The 15,215-nt window shown below is 33.5% G+C and overlaps 1 protein-coding gene across 2 annotated transcripts in view; it reads left to right on the forward strand.

Moving 5' to 3' along the window:
- GRB14 (growth factor receptor bound protein 14) overlaps nucleotides 1-15,215 on the forward strand; it is a 145,208-nt gene that overhangs the window by 102,674 nt on the left and 27,319 nt on the right. For both annotated transcript variants that reach the window (XM_051986253.1, XM_051986254.1), the window contains 3 exons: nucleotides 6,790-6,911; nucleotides 11,629-11,703; nucleotides 14,481-14,618. In XM_051986253.1, the coding sequence (XP_051842213.1) occupies nucleotides 6,790-6,911; nucleotides 11,629-11,703; nucleotides 14,481-14,618 (335 nt within the window). The remainder of the gene's footprint in view (nucleotides 1-6,789; nucleotides 6,912-11,628; nucleotides 11,704-14,480; nucleotides 14,619-15,215) is intronic.

A 15,215-nucleotide genomic window follows, 5' to 3' on the forward strand; every position in this document is an offset into this window, starting at 1 on the left:
TACTACACATTACATATTACAGGTAGCCTGTAAGATTTCTTGTGCAAAAGTTTTTCTATCCACTGATTGCCAATGGTTTTGGAAATATGGATTCACTTTTTTTCTTTTTCTGGGTAACTTAAGTTTTCTGAGATAAATGTCTAAATTTTGTTTATAAATTGTATAATTTGTTTATATAAGATATATAAATATTAATACGCATGTAATTTCTATAAAAGTTTTAGATAATGAAAAATTGTTAAAACAAAATTCTAGACATTTGGGATACCTGATGCCTTTCTGTGTTTTCTCTTATAAATTGTTACTTCTTTTATTTAAAGGTTCTTGTTTGGTTTTTCTATTCTTTCCATGATAAGACATGAATGACTTTGATCAATTTTCTCTGCCCACATATTGTATTTTATTGAGCCTTTCAGGTTTAGAGGTAAATGTGAAGTCTGTTACCATGTCACAGTTTTAACTGAACAGACTATAAAACTTGGTCTTCTTTCTCTATGGGTTTGTTATTTTCCTTGAAGTTTGCACTACATTTAAACACTTAGCTTTGTAGCCTCCATATTTACTTTATGATTGAAATATGTAGCTTTATTATAGAATCATTCAGTTACATAATACTTTCCTTTTTTACTATATAAGTTGATTTGAGTCATGAGAGCTACTTAACATTTTGCTGAAATTGTCAGAAAAACTTCACAAGAGTCAGATTATTATTATTATTATTATTATTATTATTGCTGAGGCAATTGGGGTTAAGTGACTTGCCCAGGGTCACACAGCTAGAAAGTGTTAAGTGTCTGTGGTCAGTTTTGAACTCGGCTCCTCTTGACTTCAGGGATGGTACTCTATCCACTGCGCCACCTATCTGCCCCTATTGTTTTTTTTTTTTTTTCCTTAAACAAACTTTTAAAAAATGTGATAAATTCTCATTTTAAAATTAACTTGAACATAGCATATGAATTACAACTATAAAATAATGAGTGATTTTATAACACATTAAAGTCAGTCATTCTTTGTGAATAGCTAAATAACTGTTTCTCCATAGCATTGATGAGTATAATCATGCTTATAAAACTATAAAAATAAGTTTATTTGTCTTCTTTCAGATCCAAAATGATCCCTATAAATTTACACCTATCCTTACCACACCTGGCAAGAAAGAGATTAATTCTGACCTTACATAAAAATCCATGTAAAGTTTCCTTTTGTATGATTTTGAACTCTGAAGGGTTCATGAATTAGCCTGGATAAATTTCAAATCACTGCCATTTGACCTGAGTTCCCTTTTTATTTACTATTGCCATATACTTTACTTATTCTCTTGATAGAACCTAAAATCTAGTTATATAACTTTCATCTCTGATACAATAAAGTGTTAGATGTCTGCTAATCTGTCAGTCTTTGTTGCATTTTCCTTTCTTACTTTCACATACCACTTCCTGGTTCATAATAGACTGGTTGCTAGTAATTTTTTACTTTAGAATCACCTGAAAATTGTTCATATTATCAATAATATTACTTGAACATTTCAGGCAATAATCACTTTGAGACCTACAATTTCTCCCCTTCTTCCTCTACTGATTTCTACTTTCTGGACCATTACACTAGCTTTTTTTATGTACACAATAACCAATATTCATTAATGTAAGTTTCTCTGGTGTTCCCTTAAGGTTTCTGCACACTATAATTCTCCTTTTGAAATATATTGTGACACCTACTAAATGTAGCTCATTAACTCCCCCCCCACACTTGTTTTTCTTCTTTGATTGAATTTGAAATACAATGAATTAAATAAAATTTACATAAGGTTATAGTTTACATATTTTGGCATTTTGCCTAGTTGCAGTTGGAATCCAAATTTCTTCCTTTTTTCTGTTTCTATATTCTCACATCCTTGCCAGTTTTCCTGCTAATAGTTTGTAGAGTTTTTCCTTTTTGAGTCAATAAATCTGTGAACATGTTTTAAACAATCAGGTTTTATGTTAGTATGAAATTGGCTTTGTTTTCAAGGAGTTTAGAGTCTACTTGGGCTTTGAGACATTCAAGTGTAATCATTGTAATGAGCTATATAAGGGGGCATGTAAGTACCAAATGACTAAACAATATAAGTGCTATTGGAGATCAGGAACATTATTGATCATTTCTTGCTGGCTGGGGTGAGCAGGCATAAATTTATAGGGGAAATTGGATTTATATCTTTATCTATATCTTATCTCAAACACTCATTAGATTTAAAACTGTTGTGAGGTTAGGGAAAAAAAGAGAAGGGGAAAACTTTTGCTTTCTAGGTGAGGGAGTAAATGGGAACCCTATATCCCAGGCTGAAAAAAAATACTATGAAAAGTTGAATGAATGCTTGGTTGGAACAGAAAACTATAAAGAGAGGAAACAAGACTAGAAAAGTTAGTACTATTAGGTTTTGAAGAAGCTTGGATGCAAGACTAAGAAGTTTGGACGGATTCCTCTTCCTTGTTGACATTTTTGCAGCTGACTACTGGCCATTCTTCTGGATATTCTTTCCTTTCTGGGTTTTTGTGACCACTAGGCTTTGGTTCACCTACCTGTATGACTCCCCCTTCTCTCTTTTTAGGTCTCTTTTGCTGGATTATAATTTATGCCCTTTCCTCTGTGGTTATACCCTAAGGCTCTATCCTTGGACAGCTTTTATTTTTGCACTCTCATAGTAATCACATCAACACCCATGCTATAAATTTTTATTTCTGTATAGATGATTTCAAGATCTTTATAATTTTCCCTAGTCTCCTTTCTGGGTTCCATTCTCACATTACTGGCTGCCTGTCAGATACCTCAAACTAGATGTCTTTTAGGCATCTCAGATACAACATGTGCAAAACTGGAACTTATTAACTTCTCCATAAATCCCACCCCTCTTCTAGACCAACCTATTACTGTCCCTGAAACTACCATCCTTCCAGTCACCCAGGTTTATAACCTTGGTGTCATACTTGATTTCTCTAAAAATTGTAAAACTTACCCTTTTTTTTTCTTCAAAAGAATATTTCTTGCAATGTGTCCCTTTTTCTTCATGCACATAACTATCATTGGTTCAGGTTCTTGTCACCTTTTAGCTATATTATTGCAATATCCTTCTGATTAGTCGTCTATTTCTAATTTTTTTTCCTCCAATCTATCTTCTACTTAGCTTCCAGAACAATTTTCCATAAGTCTAGTCTGACTACATCATTTCCCCTGCTCAACAAGCTTCAGTGACTCCCATTTTGCCTTAAGTAGCAAGTATAAAATCCCACCTGAGATTCTTTCTATTTTTTGCAACATTATCCCTTGCACTCGTTTCTGTTCCGATTTTCCCCCTCCCTCCCTCCACCCCCTCCCCTAGATGGCAAGAAGTCTTATATATGTTAGATATGTTGCAGTATATCCTAGATACAATATATGTTTGCAGAACTGAACAATTCTCTTGTTGTACAGGGAGAATTGGATTCAGAAGGTAAAAATAACCCGGGAAGAAAAACAAAAATTCAGATAGTTCACATTCGTTTCCCAGTGTTCTTTCTTTGGGTGTAGCTGTTTCTGTCCATCATTTGTCAATTGAAACTCAGTTAGGTCTCTTTGTCAAAGAAATCCACTTCCATCAGAATATGTCCTCATACAATATCGTTGTCGAAGTGTATAATGATCTCCTGGTTCTGCTCATTTTACTTAGCATCAGTTCATGTAAGTCTCGCCAAGCCTCTCTGTATTCATCCTGCTGGTCATTTCTTACAGAACAATAATATTCCATAACATTCATATACCACAATTTACCCAGCCATTCTCCAATGGATGGGCATCCTTTCAATTTCCAGTTTCTAGCCACTACAAACAGGGCTGCCACAAACATTTTGGCACATACAGGTTCCTTTCCCTTCTTTAGTATTTCTTTGGGATATAAGCCCAATAGAAACACTGCTGGATCAAAGGGTATGCACAATTTGATAACTTTTTGGGCATAATTCCAGATTGCTCTCCAGAATGGTTGGATTCGTTCACAACTCCACCAACAATGCATCAGTGTCCCAGTTTTCCCACATCCCCTCCAACATTCATCATGATTTTTTTCCTGTCATCTTAGCCAATCTGACAGGTGTGTAGTGGTATCTCAGAGTTGTCTTAATTTGCATTTCTCTGATCAATAATGATTTGGAACACGTTCATATGAGTGGTAATAGTTTCAATTTCATCATCTGAAAATTGTCTGTTCATATCCTTTGACCATTTATCAATTGGAGAATGGCTTGATTTCTTAGATTCTTTCTATTTCAAGCCTTACATTCCATTCCTCAGCCTACTTACCTTTCCTTGCACATGGTACTCCTATTGTCTCTGCCTTTGCACCAGTTGTTCCCTTTGTCTGGAATACTCTTCCTTTCAATTTCCAACTCTTGGATTTGTGGCTTTTTAAAGTGCCAGGTCAAAGTGCTCCTTTCTTAAGGGGGCCTTTCTTGGTTGCCCCTCTCTTCCAATTCTATCCCCTCTATACTATGTGGTCTTATTTCTATATGCTGTCTTTTTTATTAGAATGTAAACTCTTTGAAGGTAGGATTTTTCTTTTTTTTTTCTTTTCTTTTTCTTTCTCTTTCTCTCTCTATTGTCTTTCTTATTATAATGCAAACTCTTTGAGGGTAGGATTTTTTCCTTTCCTTTCTTTCTTTTCTTTTCTTTCTTTTTCTCTTTTTTCCTCTCCTCCCTCCCTTCTTTCCTTCCTCTCTTCCTTCCTTCCTTTTTTTTTTTTCAGTATCCAGAGTACTTAGTCCTGATACATTCTAAGTGATTGTTGGAAGAGATTTTCAGGAAGATTAATCTGATGATGTTATGTAACAGATTAGAGAGTGAGGTAGACAAAGGCAGGGTGATTAACTAGAAAGCTAGTATAGTGGTCAAGGGTTGAAGTGATTAAACCCTAAATTTTTGTAATGAAGGGGAAAAACATAAGAGATACTTGGAAGGAAAGATTGATGGATTGATGATGTGTCTGTATATGTGGGATGAGGAAACAGACCACATGAGAGATGATTTTAAAGAATAGGTAGATGATTGAGAGAAATTGCCATTGACAGAATACCACTTGTAGAAATTGACAAGCCAGAAATGGAGGCATTTTGTCAGAGAAATAGAGTGAATTTAGTTTCATTTATGCTGAGATAGAGGTGACAATGGAACTTGGAACTGAACACCTACAATAAAAAATTAGACATATAACACTAAAACTCAGGAAAAAGACTTACACTGCAGATGGAGAGGTGAGAATCATTTATATTTACATGGAACTTGGTAGTTGAAGCTATGAAAGTTGACTGATGTCCCAAGGGAGAGTATGGATAGACAAATAAAGGATTAGAGTAAACCTTAGGAGGGATCATTAGTATTTAGGGTAAGAAAAAGAAGAAGAGTGAAGGAATATGGAATAGTAATTGAAAGTTTAAAGGAAAACACTATTATTAGTATTTTTTCAGTTCAAACTTATCAGCATGCATGGCTCATTTCTCTCTAGATGTTCCTTTTAAATGTGTAAGCTCTTAAAAGAGTGAGTGCTCTAGGTGAAGGATTACTTTTGGAATGTTCAGATCCTAGCATTCAGATATCTTAGGAACAGACTCAATAATAGATTAAGGCATGAAGATCTGTTCTCCCCTGCATTTCCTCTAGTTCTACCAGCAATACCAATGTTTGTTTTACAAGTAGAAATTTAACCTCTTATGTCTGTTTGTTTGAAATAACCTTTTCTTGACCTTACTAGTGCTTCTTCCCTTTACATCTTGTCATTTTTTTTATTATTCTTTCTCTTTCCCCCCTAACATACATCATTTATTTTAGTATTAAATATATATTTATTGTAGTTATATTATTATTATATATTTATATACATAGAATCTATTTATTTTACTTGAAGTGTCCATTCAGTGTGAGTACAGATCAACAAATACAACTTTGCTCAGATTTTCCTTTCTATAAACAATTCATTGGCTCCTCTCACCAAGTCTGGGGGCCTTTATACTTATGAGAATGTGGAGTGCAGTAACAGCTTAATTTTAGAAATCATTTATTAACAAATTATGCATCATGCTGATTATGTACATTCCCTACAGTACCTAATTTAGTTTTTTTCTTAGAGTTTAAATTATGTTTTTTGGACTTGGTACCAAGGATAGAATGTTAAGTCCAGATTCAAGAAGACCTGAGTTCACTTTCTAGTTGTATGACCCTGAACAAGTCATTTAAGCTTTGTTTATCTCAGTTTATTCGACTGTAAAATGGAGACAATAATAGCACCTACCTTGCAGGGTTATTGTGAAATTCAAATGAATTTGTATTTGTAAAGCATTTAGCACAGTACATAACTCAAAGGGGATGCTTAATGAATGCTTACTTCCTTCATTTCCCCCCTACTTATTATAAACTTTGAAAAAATTATCATCTTTTCATCATTTGAATTATTAAACTGCAAGACAGTTACTTTATGAGATGCAACATTTTTATTCTGGGATGACAAAGAGATAGGCAAAAAGAACACGTGTATGTTTCCTCTACATTTATATTTGTGATCAGATTTATTTTGTAACTGACATAAAGATAAAGTTAAGGCGTAACTGACAGAAAAGGCATGTCAATTTTTCTCTCTCTCTCTCCTCCCCTTCCAGCCTCAGTTATATTTTACTCTGCTGTGAATATTATTCTGGCCATTTTAGAACTGAATTGAAATCTTAGTATTGCTATAATTATAAGGAAGCTAGACTACAATGAAGGCTATATGTTTATTCTTGATCTTTACAGAGAGAACAATAGAAGACCATGAATTGGTGATTGAAGTTCAGTCAAACTGGGGAATGGAGGAAGAAAATAAGCTATACTTTAGAAAAAATTATGCCAAATATGAATTCTTTAAAAACCCAGTGGTAAGTAACATTTACAAGTGGTACAAAATACCGCGATGGAAAATAAGTGCTTCATTTTAATTATCTTTTGATGTCCTTTTAGAAGGAGAACATGTTAATAAATTCATCCTCAAAATTAATTGTACTATTTCTAAATTATAGAATCCTTACCCTTTTGAAAGCAAATTAGTGATTTTAGTATGCTTTAAGGGTAAAGTATTTGACTTTTCTTATTTTAAAGATAAGGGGCAATTAGTATAATGGAAAGCACATGGGGCAAAGAATCATAAAACTTGTGGTTTTGCTTCAGCTTTGCCACTAATTAGCTGAGTGGCTTTGGGCAAAACCCTTAAGTTTGGAGCCTCAGTATCTTCATCTGATAAATGGGAAGGGGTTGCAGTGATATTCTGCATTTTAAAATTATTTGCTGCTCATTTCCATTTGAATATTCTGCTTACACAAACTCATTTTGGCAAAAATAGAACTCATCATCATAATAAGAATGGGGAAAAAAAGGAAGAACAGAAATAATTAAAGATATCAGTTAGAGATACTGGAGTCCAGGATGAATTTTGTAATGACCTATATGAAATACACTTGACTTTGCCAAGGCAATTCTTATCTATACTCAAAACCCAATATGAATTCTCTCATAAAAAAAAAAGGTAAATTAGTCTTGAAGAACATTTCTTTAATAGGAAGAATGAAATGTACCTTCAGTAATTAAAAGGATATCTGCAATATGAAAACAACAAATTAAAAGAAGATGAAGGAAGTGCAGCAAGCATTTATTAGGTGTTTACTATAATCCAGATACTGTGCTAAGCACATCAAAATTTTTATCTCATTTGATCTCCCTATGAATCTTGAAAGGTAAGTGTAATTATTATTAAATTTCACAAATGAGGAAATTGAGGCAAATAAAAGTTAAGTGACTTTTCCAATCACATGGCTCATAAATTTCTGAGATTGTATTTGAACTCAGATCTTCCAAACTCCAGGCCCAGTGCCTTATCCACCACCAGCTGTCTGTCTGGACCAATACTAACTTATTTGAGGATGTCAGAAGGTGGGAAGATGACACAGAATAGAAAAGAAAGAAGAATCACTGAACACTGGGAGCAAATATGCATAGCTTTGTCTTATCTTGAGAGGAGTCAACTCCTCTTAGGAGGAAGCTATTCTTCTTCCTCCTCCTCTTCTTCCTCCTACTGATGATGATGTGAATCTGTCAATGCTGTCAGATGAGCATTAAGTGTCAGAGGAAGGAATAAGGCATAATGGTTTGTGCCTTCTTGTTGAGAAATACTAAGATCTGTTTTTCTCTTTACTGACACAATACAGGAATTATTTCCTAGAACATGTTATCACAGAACTCCCAAGACCTTTCAAACCAAATGAGTGCCATCTGCTTCTTTTTTCCTCCTTTTTTTTTTGTGCTAGCCATTTCTGATATACCACGCAGTTGCAATCAATACTACCAAAAAGTATCTAGACAGATTTTGAAGTATTATAAAGTCTTAGGCAAGAAACAGAGTATTTTAGGGAGCATTGGTGATATTTTCATCCTGTGGCTTTTGCAGTTAGGTTTTAGGATGTAAAAAGCTAGATAAGATCTTATCAAAAAATGACAGTGGATTTCTGAACTGTTGTGCCCAATAGTTTATAACATAGGGATGCAGTGAACATAACAAAGGCTAGTAAGAATACATTTGGTTACTTGTACAAATCTAATCAAAAGGACTTTAAATGGAAGAGAAAGAAACTGTTTCTACTAAGCTAAATACTGCAAAAAAGTAAATATAGTGTATGAAGAATAGCAGTAGACTCACAGAAATTCACAGGAAAAAAAAAGTGTAATCAAAAGAATCAGCAGTAAAACTCTTAGCCTCAGATTTTTTTTTTTTTGTTGTTGTTGTTGTTGTTGTTGTTGAATTGTACCAATCATGGCTAATCCTTTGTGATCCCATTTGGGATTTTCTTGGCAAAGATACTGGAATGGTTTGCTGTTTCCTTCTCAAGGTCATTTTAAAGATGAGGAAACTGAGCCAAATAGGGTTAAGTAATTTCTCCAGGATCCCACAGCTATGAAGTGTCTGAGGCTGGATTTGAACTCATGAAGGTGTGTCTTTCTGATTTCAAGCACTGCGCCCCCTAGTTTCCTTTTATTTTGAATATTTATGCACAAATACATAAAGTACTAGTTATAAAAAAGAAATCCTAGTTCCAGGAATAAAATTTGATATAGCAGATATTATTGAGAATTTGCCAATTGAGATTCTGGTGGCTTTTGTTTACTTGAAGGGAACTCATCTATCTTTTATTTAAAGCCTTCTGCAAATTGGCTTCAATCTTTTAAAGACAACTTGGTACAGCAGGGCACTGGATTTCAAGTTACCTGAGTTTGAATTCTGCCATAACACTAGCTATGACTCTGGACAAAGTCACTTGATCTCTTCGTGTCTTTTTTTTTTTTTTAAACCTATGAAATGAGGGGGTTGTAGTAGACAGCTGTGAAATATCAGTGGTCTTATGACCCTAGCTTTATACCTTGAAGATGTACAACTTTTGTGGTCCAGTCAGGTTGCCTTTAAAAAAAAAAAACTATTCCTCATATATAGCAAGTGGAATACAAATTTACCATTTTATTGATATATCAGCTTTAACAAAGAAAAATGAAATCGATAGCACACAATGTATGAATTATTTGGAAAATTTGGAATATTCAATGTATTTTAAATTGGTTTGTTTCCGGAACTGTGCATATTACTGCTAGGACTTTTTTATTGTTAAACTTGTCATTTAGGAAATATTCATAGTGAAAATCATAATTATTACCAAAATCCTGAAAAAACTTTTTTTTCATTCTATTTTTCTTTTACTATATTATTTTATCCAACCATTCATTCAACTATTTTAAGTGCCTATTTTCTGTAAAAACTTCTGCTAGGCAATGGGGGAAATATAAAGATAATTAAGGTATAGACCCAAGTCCCTTGGAGTTTGTATTGTAACAGTAAGCTAGAATTGGCATTTGGAAAATAATAGGATGATTATTAATAAAGAAAATAATAGTGGCAGTAAAAATTAAATGGGAACATAATTTTAGTGGAAAACATTTTCTTGGTGTGCATCTTTATTAAAAACAAGAAATTAAAATTCACATCTAAAAAGATGTGCCACAGTGATAGTCTTAATGCAAAAGGCATGCTTTAGATATGAAGTCTTTTATCCCTTAACTAGTTAGTATATTTGGTTTTATATAACTAGAAGAGAAAAGCCAAGAATACTTAGTTATGTTTCTATATAGGCATGCCAGAGTGTTGACATTTAGATTATTATCTTAGAAGAGAATTTCTCAATTTTCTTGATGGTGAGTCTTCTACTTAGTCTCTCTTTGGGATTGTTAGCATTCACCCTCTCCCTGACTCATGCAAAAACACCCTGAATCGCCAATTTAATTCATCAAACATTTATTAAGTGTCTGCTGCATGAAAGATGCTATGGTAAGTGCTATGGATCTAAAGATGACGACAACAACAACAATGACAACAACAATGATGACAACAACAACAACGTCCCTACCAGTAGGGATTAAATGGCTTGAGTATAGGAAGGATTTTGTATTATAATGTTCATAAAAGAAGCAAAAGTGGAGGGATCAAATTCAGTTCAGCTCAAGTCAAGAGTTCTCTTTGCAGATGATATGATGGTATACCTAGAGAACCCCAGAGATTCTACTAAAAAGCTATTAGAAATAATTCATAATTTTAGCAAAGTAGCTGGCTACAAAATAAAAAAAATAAATCCCCATAAATCAAGTCAAGAGTTCTCACTATGTGCAGAGATAAACATGGGATTAGCAACAGGGATTACAAATAGACTTGTGATTTCATCCCAATGAGGGATAGTCCTCTACCAATGAGAATAGGTACTCCATAGGCTAAGAGGGTTGCTTAAAGCAGGGCTTCTTAAACTTTTACCATTCAAGACCCCTTTTTGTTCAAGAAAAAGAACCTAAATTCCTCTTAAATGGAAGTAGCCAACATTTTCTAAGTACTTGAAGTCATTTTATATTTTATAATTAGCATTTGATAGTCTTTCAGAAATATTGGAAGCAAAAGGAAAAAGAGATAGCAGAAGATGATATGGATATATATTATCATGGAAACAATGAACATGAACTTGGACAGGCTTTGAGAGATCCTGGAGGATACAAGGGCCTGGTGTCCCATAGTCCATGGGATCATGAAGAGTTAGACATGACAGAATGACTTTACAACGGAAGTCCCACTTCTTGTGACCTATTTTCCCATGGACTTTCCTTTTAAACCTCTATTTATTTTTGTGATTCCTCCAAAGACTCATCAGAATTTTTCATTCTATTTTAATTAATTATAAATCTAGAGCTCTATTTAGAACATATAGGTTAGAATCAACTATGGATCCTCACAATTTCTGGTATGTAATTTCTACTAAAACATTTTGTCACCATCATATTTTTTTCTTTTCTTCTCTTTTTTAAAGTCACTACTATATTGCTATCTGCTGTTCACATCTCTCTCTGACCAGAGACCATCGCTTTGGGATGTAGGTTAAATGGCTGTCAAGGTTCCATCCACCTCTGAACTGGGTATTACTGGGTTGTTGGGAGCCATTTTTTTCCAGAAAGCTAATTAAGTCATACTCTTTTAAACCATAGCATAGGATGGTCTAACATTTGTCTTTTTTTAAACAGAATTTTTTTCCAGAGCACATGGTATCTTTTGCAACTGAAACCAATGGAGATCTGTCACAAGCTCTTATTTTACAGGTATTGTCTATTTTCATTGAACTACATCAGAAACAGTTTCATTAAACTGTTGATTTGAGATCTTTGCTTGAAAATTTGAAAATGTCTAGGTTTAAAACGTATTTTTCACAGGTGATTTCAGTTTCTCAAGAATTGGAAAATAAAGACTAAAGAAAAATTATAATTAATAGATTATGGGAAGCGAATGAGTGAGCTTCTTTTGTTTATCTATATCCACTTATTTATTTTTGCAAAAGAAGTCTTTATTCTTAGGTGTTGTAAACCCATTGGGAAATATCTCTGATGTTAAAGGAATAGGGAGAAAGAAGATGAGGAGGAAGAGCGGTTGGGAAGAAAAACTGAGAGAGTTCTTCAGAGACAGATGAGACATAGGGACAGAACATTTAAAAATAGATACCTTTGGGCATTTTAAATCAGTAATTTCCATATATTACTACTAGTACTACTGCTACCAGGTACCATGTTCTCCTGGTTTGCCAACTGCTTAAGATATCAAGATATAATATTATTATCCCTATGACTATGATTTTGACCAAGGCAATCATTACTGCCACCACAATTACTTTTTTACCATTAGAAGAAATTGCAGTCTTACCATGTGATGTATGTTGAAGGTTTATCTTAGTTTGTTGTTTTACTTTTCTGCTAGAAAATCAAAAATCAGAAAAAGGAAGTGGAGAATTCTTCAGCAAAGAAATATTAAGAGGTAGATTTTTATAAATAGTCCAAATACAGTGAAATCCTGTTTCCTAACCAAAAAGTTTCTAAAAAATAAAATTAAGGAATTAAAAGACTATAAAAAGCCTATAAAATATTTTCTCCACATGTTGATTTTTTAAGTTGAATTTGGAGAACTTTAATGAGAATAAAAGAATATTTGAGTAAGAATAATATAGAGATATCATTTCTTCTTCATATTCAATAATCTCTTATGAGATGATTGACATATAATTTATTTACTGCCATGGCTGTCTTTGTCCAAACTGAGAAACTTTCAGAAGATAGTGACAATGAAAGACACAATGCTTAGTGAAGAATCAGACATACTTTTTGATAGATTTGGAATTTTTACAGGTGGTCTATATATTTAGGTCACATCTCTTATTTTACTCTTTTCTTATTCTTTAGGGAGACATCATATTTTCTTAGTATCTCTCTTGTTTTCTTGGCTTTGAAAGCACTTTGGGGAGATGTGATAGCAATGGCCTCTCACCTTTATGTGAGATTTTCTTTCATATTGTCTTTGAAAATTGTCATTTCCTGGAAAAGCCTATGAAATTCTATTGGCTTGGAAACTTGATCACCACCATCCCTTCCCTCTCCCTATATACACACACTAATCCCAACCCAAGTAAATAATAATTGACAGTAGAAAGTCAGAGTTCCCCTCCCATAATAATCATCCCTTCCTATCTCTGAGATTGGAGGAATATTTTGAGGAAATTCAGAGAAGAGAGACAGACATAGAGAGAAGGGGAGAGGGAGAGACAGACAGAGACACAGTGAGAGACAGACAGACAAAAACATGGAGGGGAGAAGGGGAGAGAGAGGGAAAAAGAGGGAGAGATGAAGAAAGAGGGAGGAAAAAGAGAGAGGGAAGAGAGAGACAGAAATAGAGACAGACAGAGACACAGAGAGAGACAAAGACAAAAACAGAGAGAGTGGGGGGGAAAAGGGGAAGAGAGAGAGAAAAAGAGACAGAGGGAGAAAGACAGAGAGAGGGAAACAAAGAGAGAGAAGAGAAAGACAGAGCACCAAATCATCTCCAAACTCCTTTTCAAATCTACTATTTTATGATATAATGGCAAGAGAAAGTTATTACCTTAGGGGGTAACAGGGAAAATTATAACAATTAGTACTCTCTTAGGCTTCTCCAGGGCACTGATAGTATTATCATTATCATTAATTTCAGAACACAATAGCAGTGTTGGAGAAAGTTTGGAAGTGGTAGCATGTTTCCTTTAGTCCTACAGTTTACTGTGAATATTGATAACATATTATCAATATTAATATATATTGATATAATGTATAAAATATTTTGTTTAGAAATTTTATTCCTTGTAACAATATTGTATCATAGTTTTATAAGTTTTATCTCCATTTAAAGGATGAGGGGATTGAAGATCAGAGAGATTAAGTACCTTTTTTTACATTTTTAAATTAAATTTTAATTAATTAAATTTAAATTAATTTTTAAAATAAGAAAAATTTCTTTTTAAGTCAGTAGCTGGCCCAGAAGTTGAACCAAATTCTTTTGGTTGTAAGTTTACTGCTCTCCCTCTAATACCATACTGCCTCTTGTCTCTCATCTAATCCTATACTGCTTTTTAAATAACCTTTTCAGTGGAGCCTTGTGAAAGGCTTTTTCAGAGTCTAAATAAATTATATTTCCATCTACCTCCAGAAGCAAAACCCGATTTTTCAGATGGATTCGGTGGGGACAACAGGTATGTTAAATGGCTCTGTAACTATTTAATTATTGTCTTGGTTAGGTACTGGATATTTAAATTTAAAAGTTTTCCCTGAGGTTTTTTTTTTTTTTGTTTGTTTGTTTGTTTTTGTTTTTTGGTGTGTACATGTGTGTGTGGAAATATACTTGGAGATTTTTGGAGGGGTTAGTTTTTTTCTTATTAAAATAAAAGACTGTTTCTGCTTCATGAGGACAGTCAACATTTTGCTCAGTATTTGAAATATATACAAAAGCTCATATTATTTGCTATAAAAAAGTTCAGCTTGACCTTCAAGTGGGAATAAGTGTCTTTAATGTTTTCTTCCAGAATTTTCTGAGTTCTAGCACATATCCTGAAATACATGGTTTCTTACATGCAAAAGAACAGGGGAAAAAGTCCTGGAAGAAGATTTACTTTTTTCTAAGAAGATCAGGTTTATATTATTCTACCAAAGGGATATCAAAGGTGGGTAGAAACAGAAGTTGTAAACTTTTGTGTCATCTGGTCATTGTAAGATGAGGTGTATCTTTGTTGTGTCTTTGAATTTGACTGCTTAAAGTTAAAATTATTCATGTTTATTCATTTAGGACCATTTCTAATTTTTGAAAGAAAAATTTGGCAAGAAGTTCAGTCATCAAAAAAGAAATAAGGAGAATGAAAAGTAAAGGATTAAGGAGAAATTAAAAATAGAATATGTGATCTTGGTAAAATGGTGATAAGAAGGGAAATAATGGTTTAAATTTAAGGGCAAGAGAAATGCCTATCTTGAAAAAGGTACTCATCTATACTGGCTCATAAACACAAGTCATTCACTAGTTATCAGGTACTTGACTTTTTTCTCTAAATTTTCCAGATTGGGGTTGGTGAACTATGTTATGCATACTACATCTGGCTTTGAGGCCATATCTGGACCATCATCTATCTATTTTGTATAGCTTTAGATCATCTATTCAAAATTGCAGTAAAACATAATCAGTATTCTCTGTTATTTAGATCAGTTGACTTCATTTAATCATTTCTTTTTAAATCTCTTTGGGAATTTTATAACATAATTGATTCAGC

The sequence above is a fragment of the Antechinus flavipes genome, chromosome 3 (genome assembly GCF_016432865.1).
Source record: "Antechinus flavipes isolate AdamAnt ecotype Samford, QLD, Australia chromosome 3, AdamAnt_v2, whole genome shotgun sequence".
NCBI lineage: Eukaryota > Metazoa > Chordata > Mammalia > Dasyuromorphia > Dasyuridae > Antechinus > Antechinus flavipes.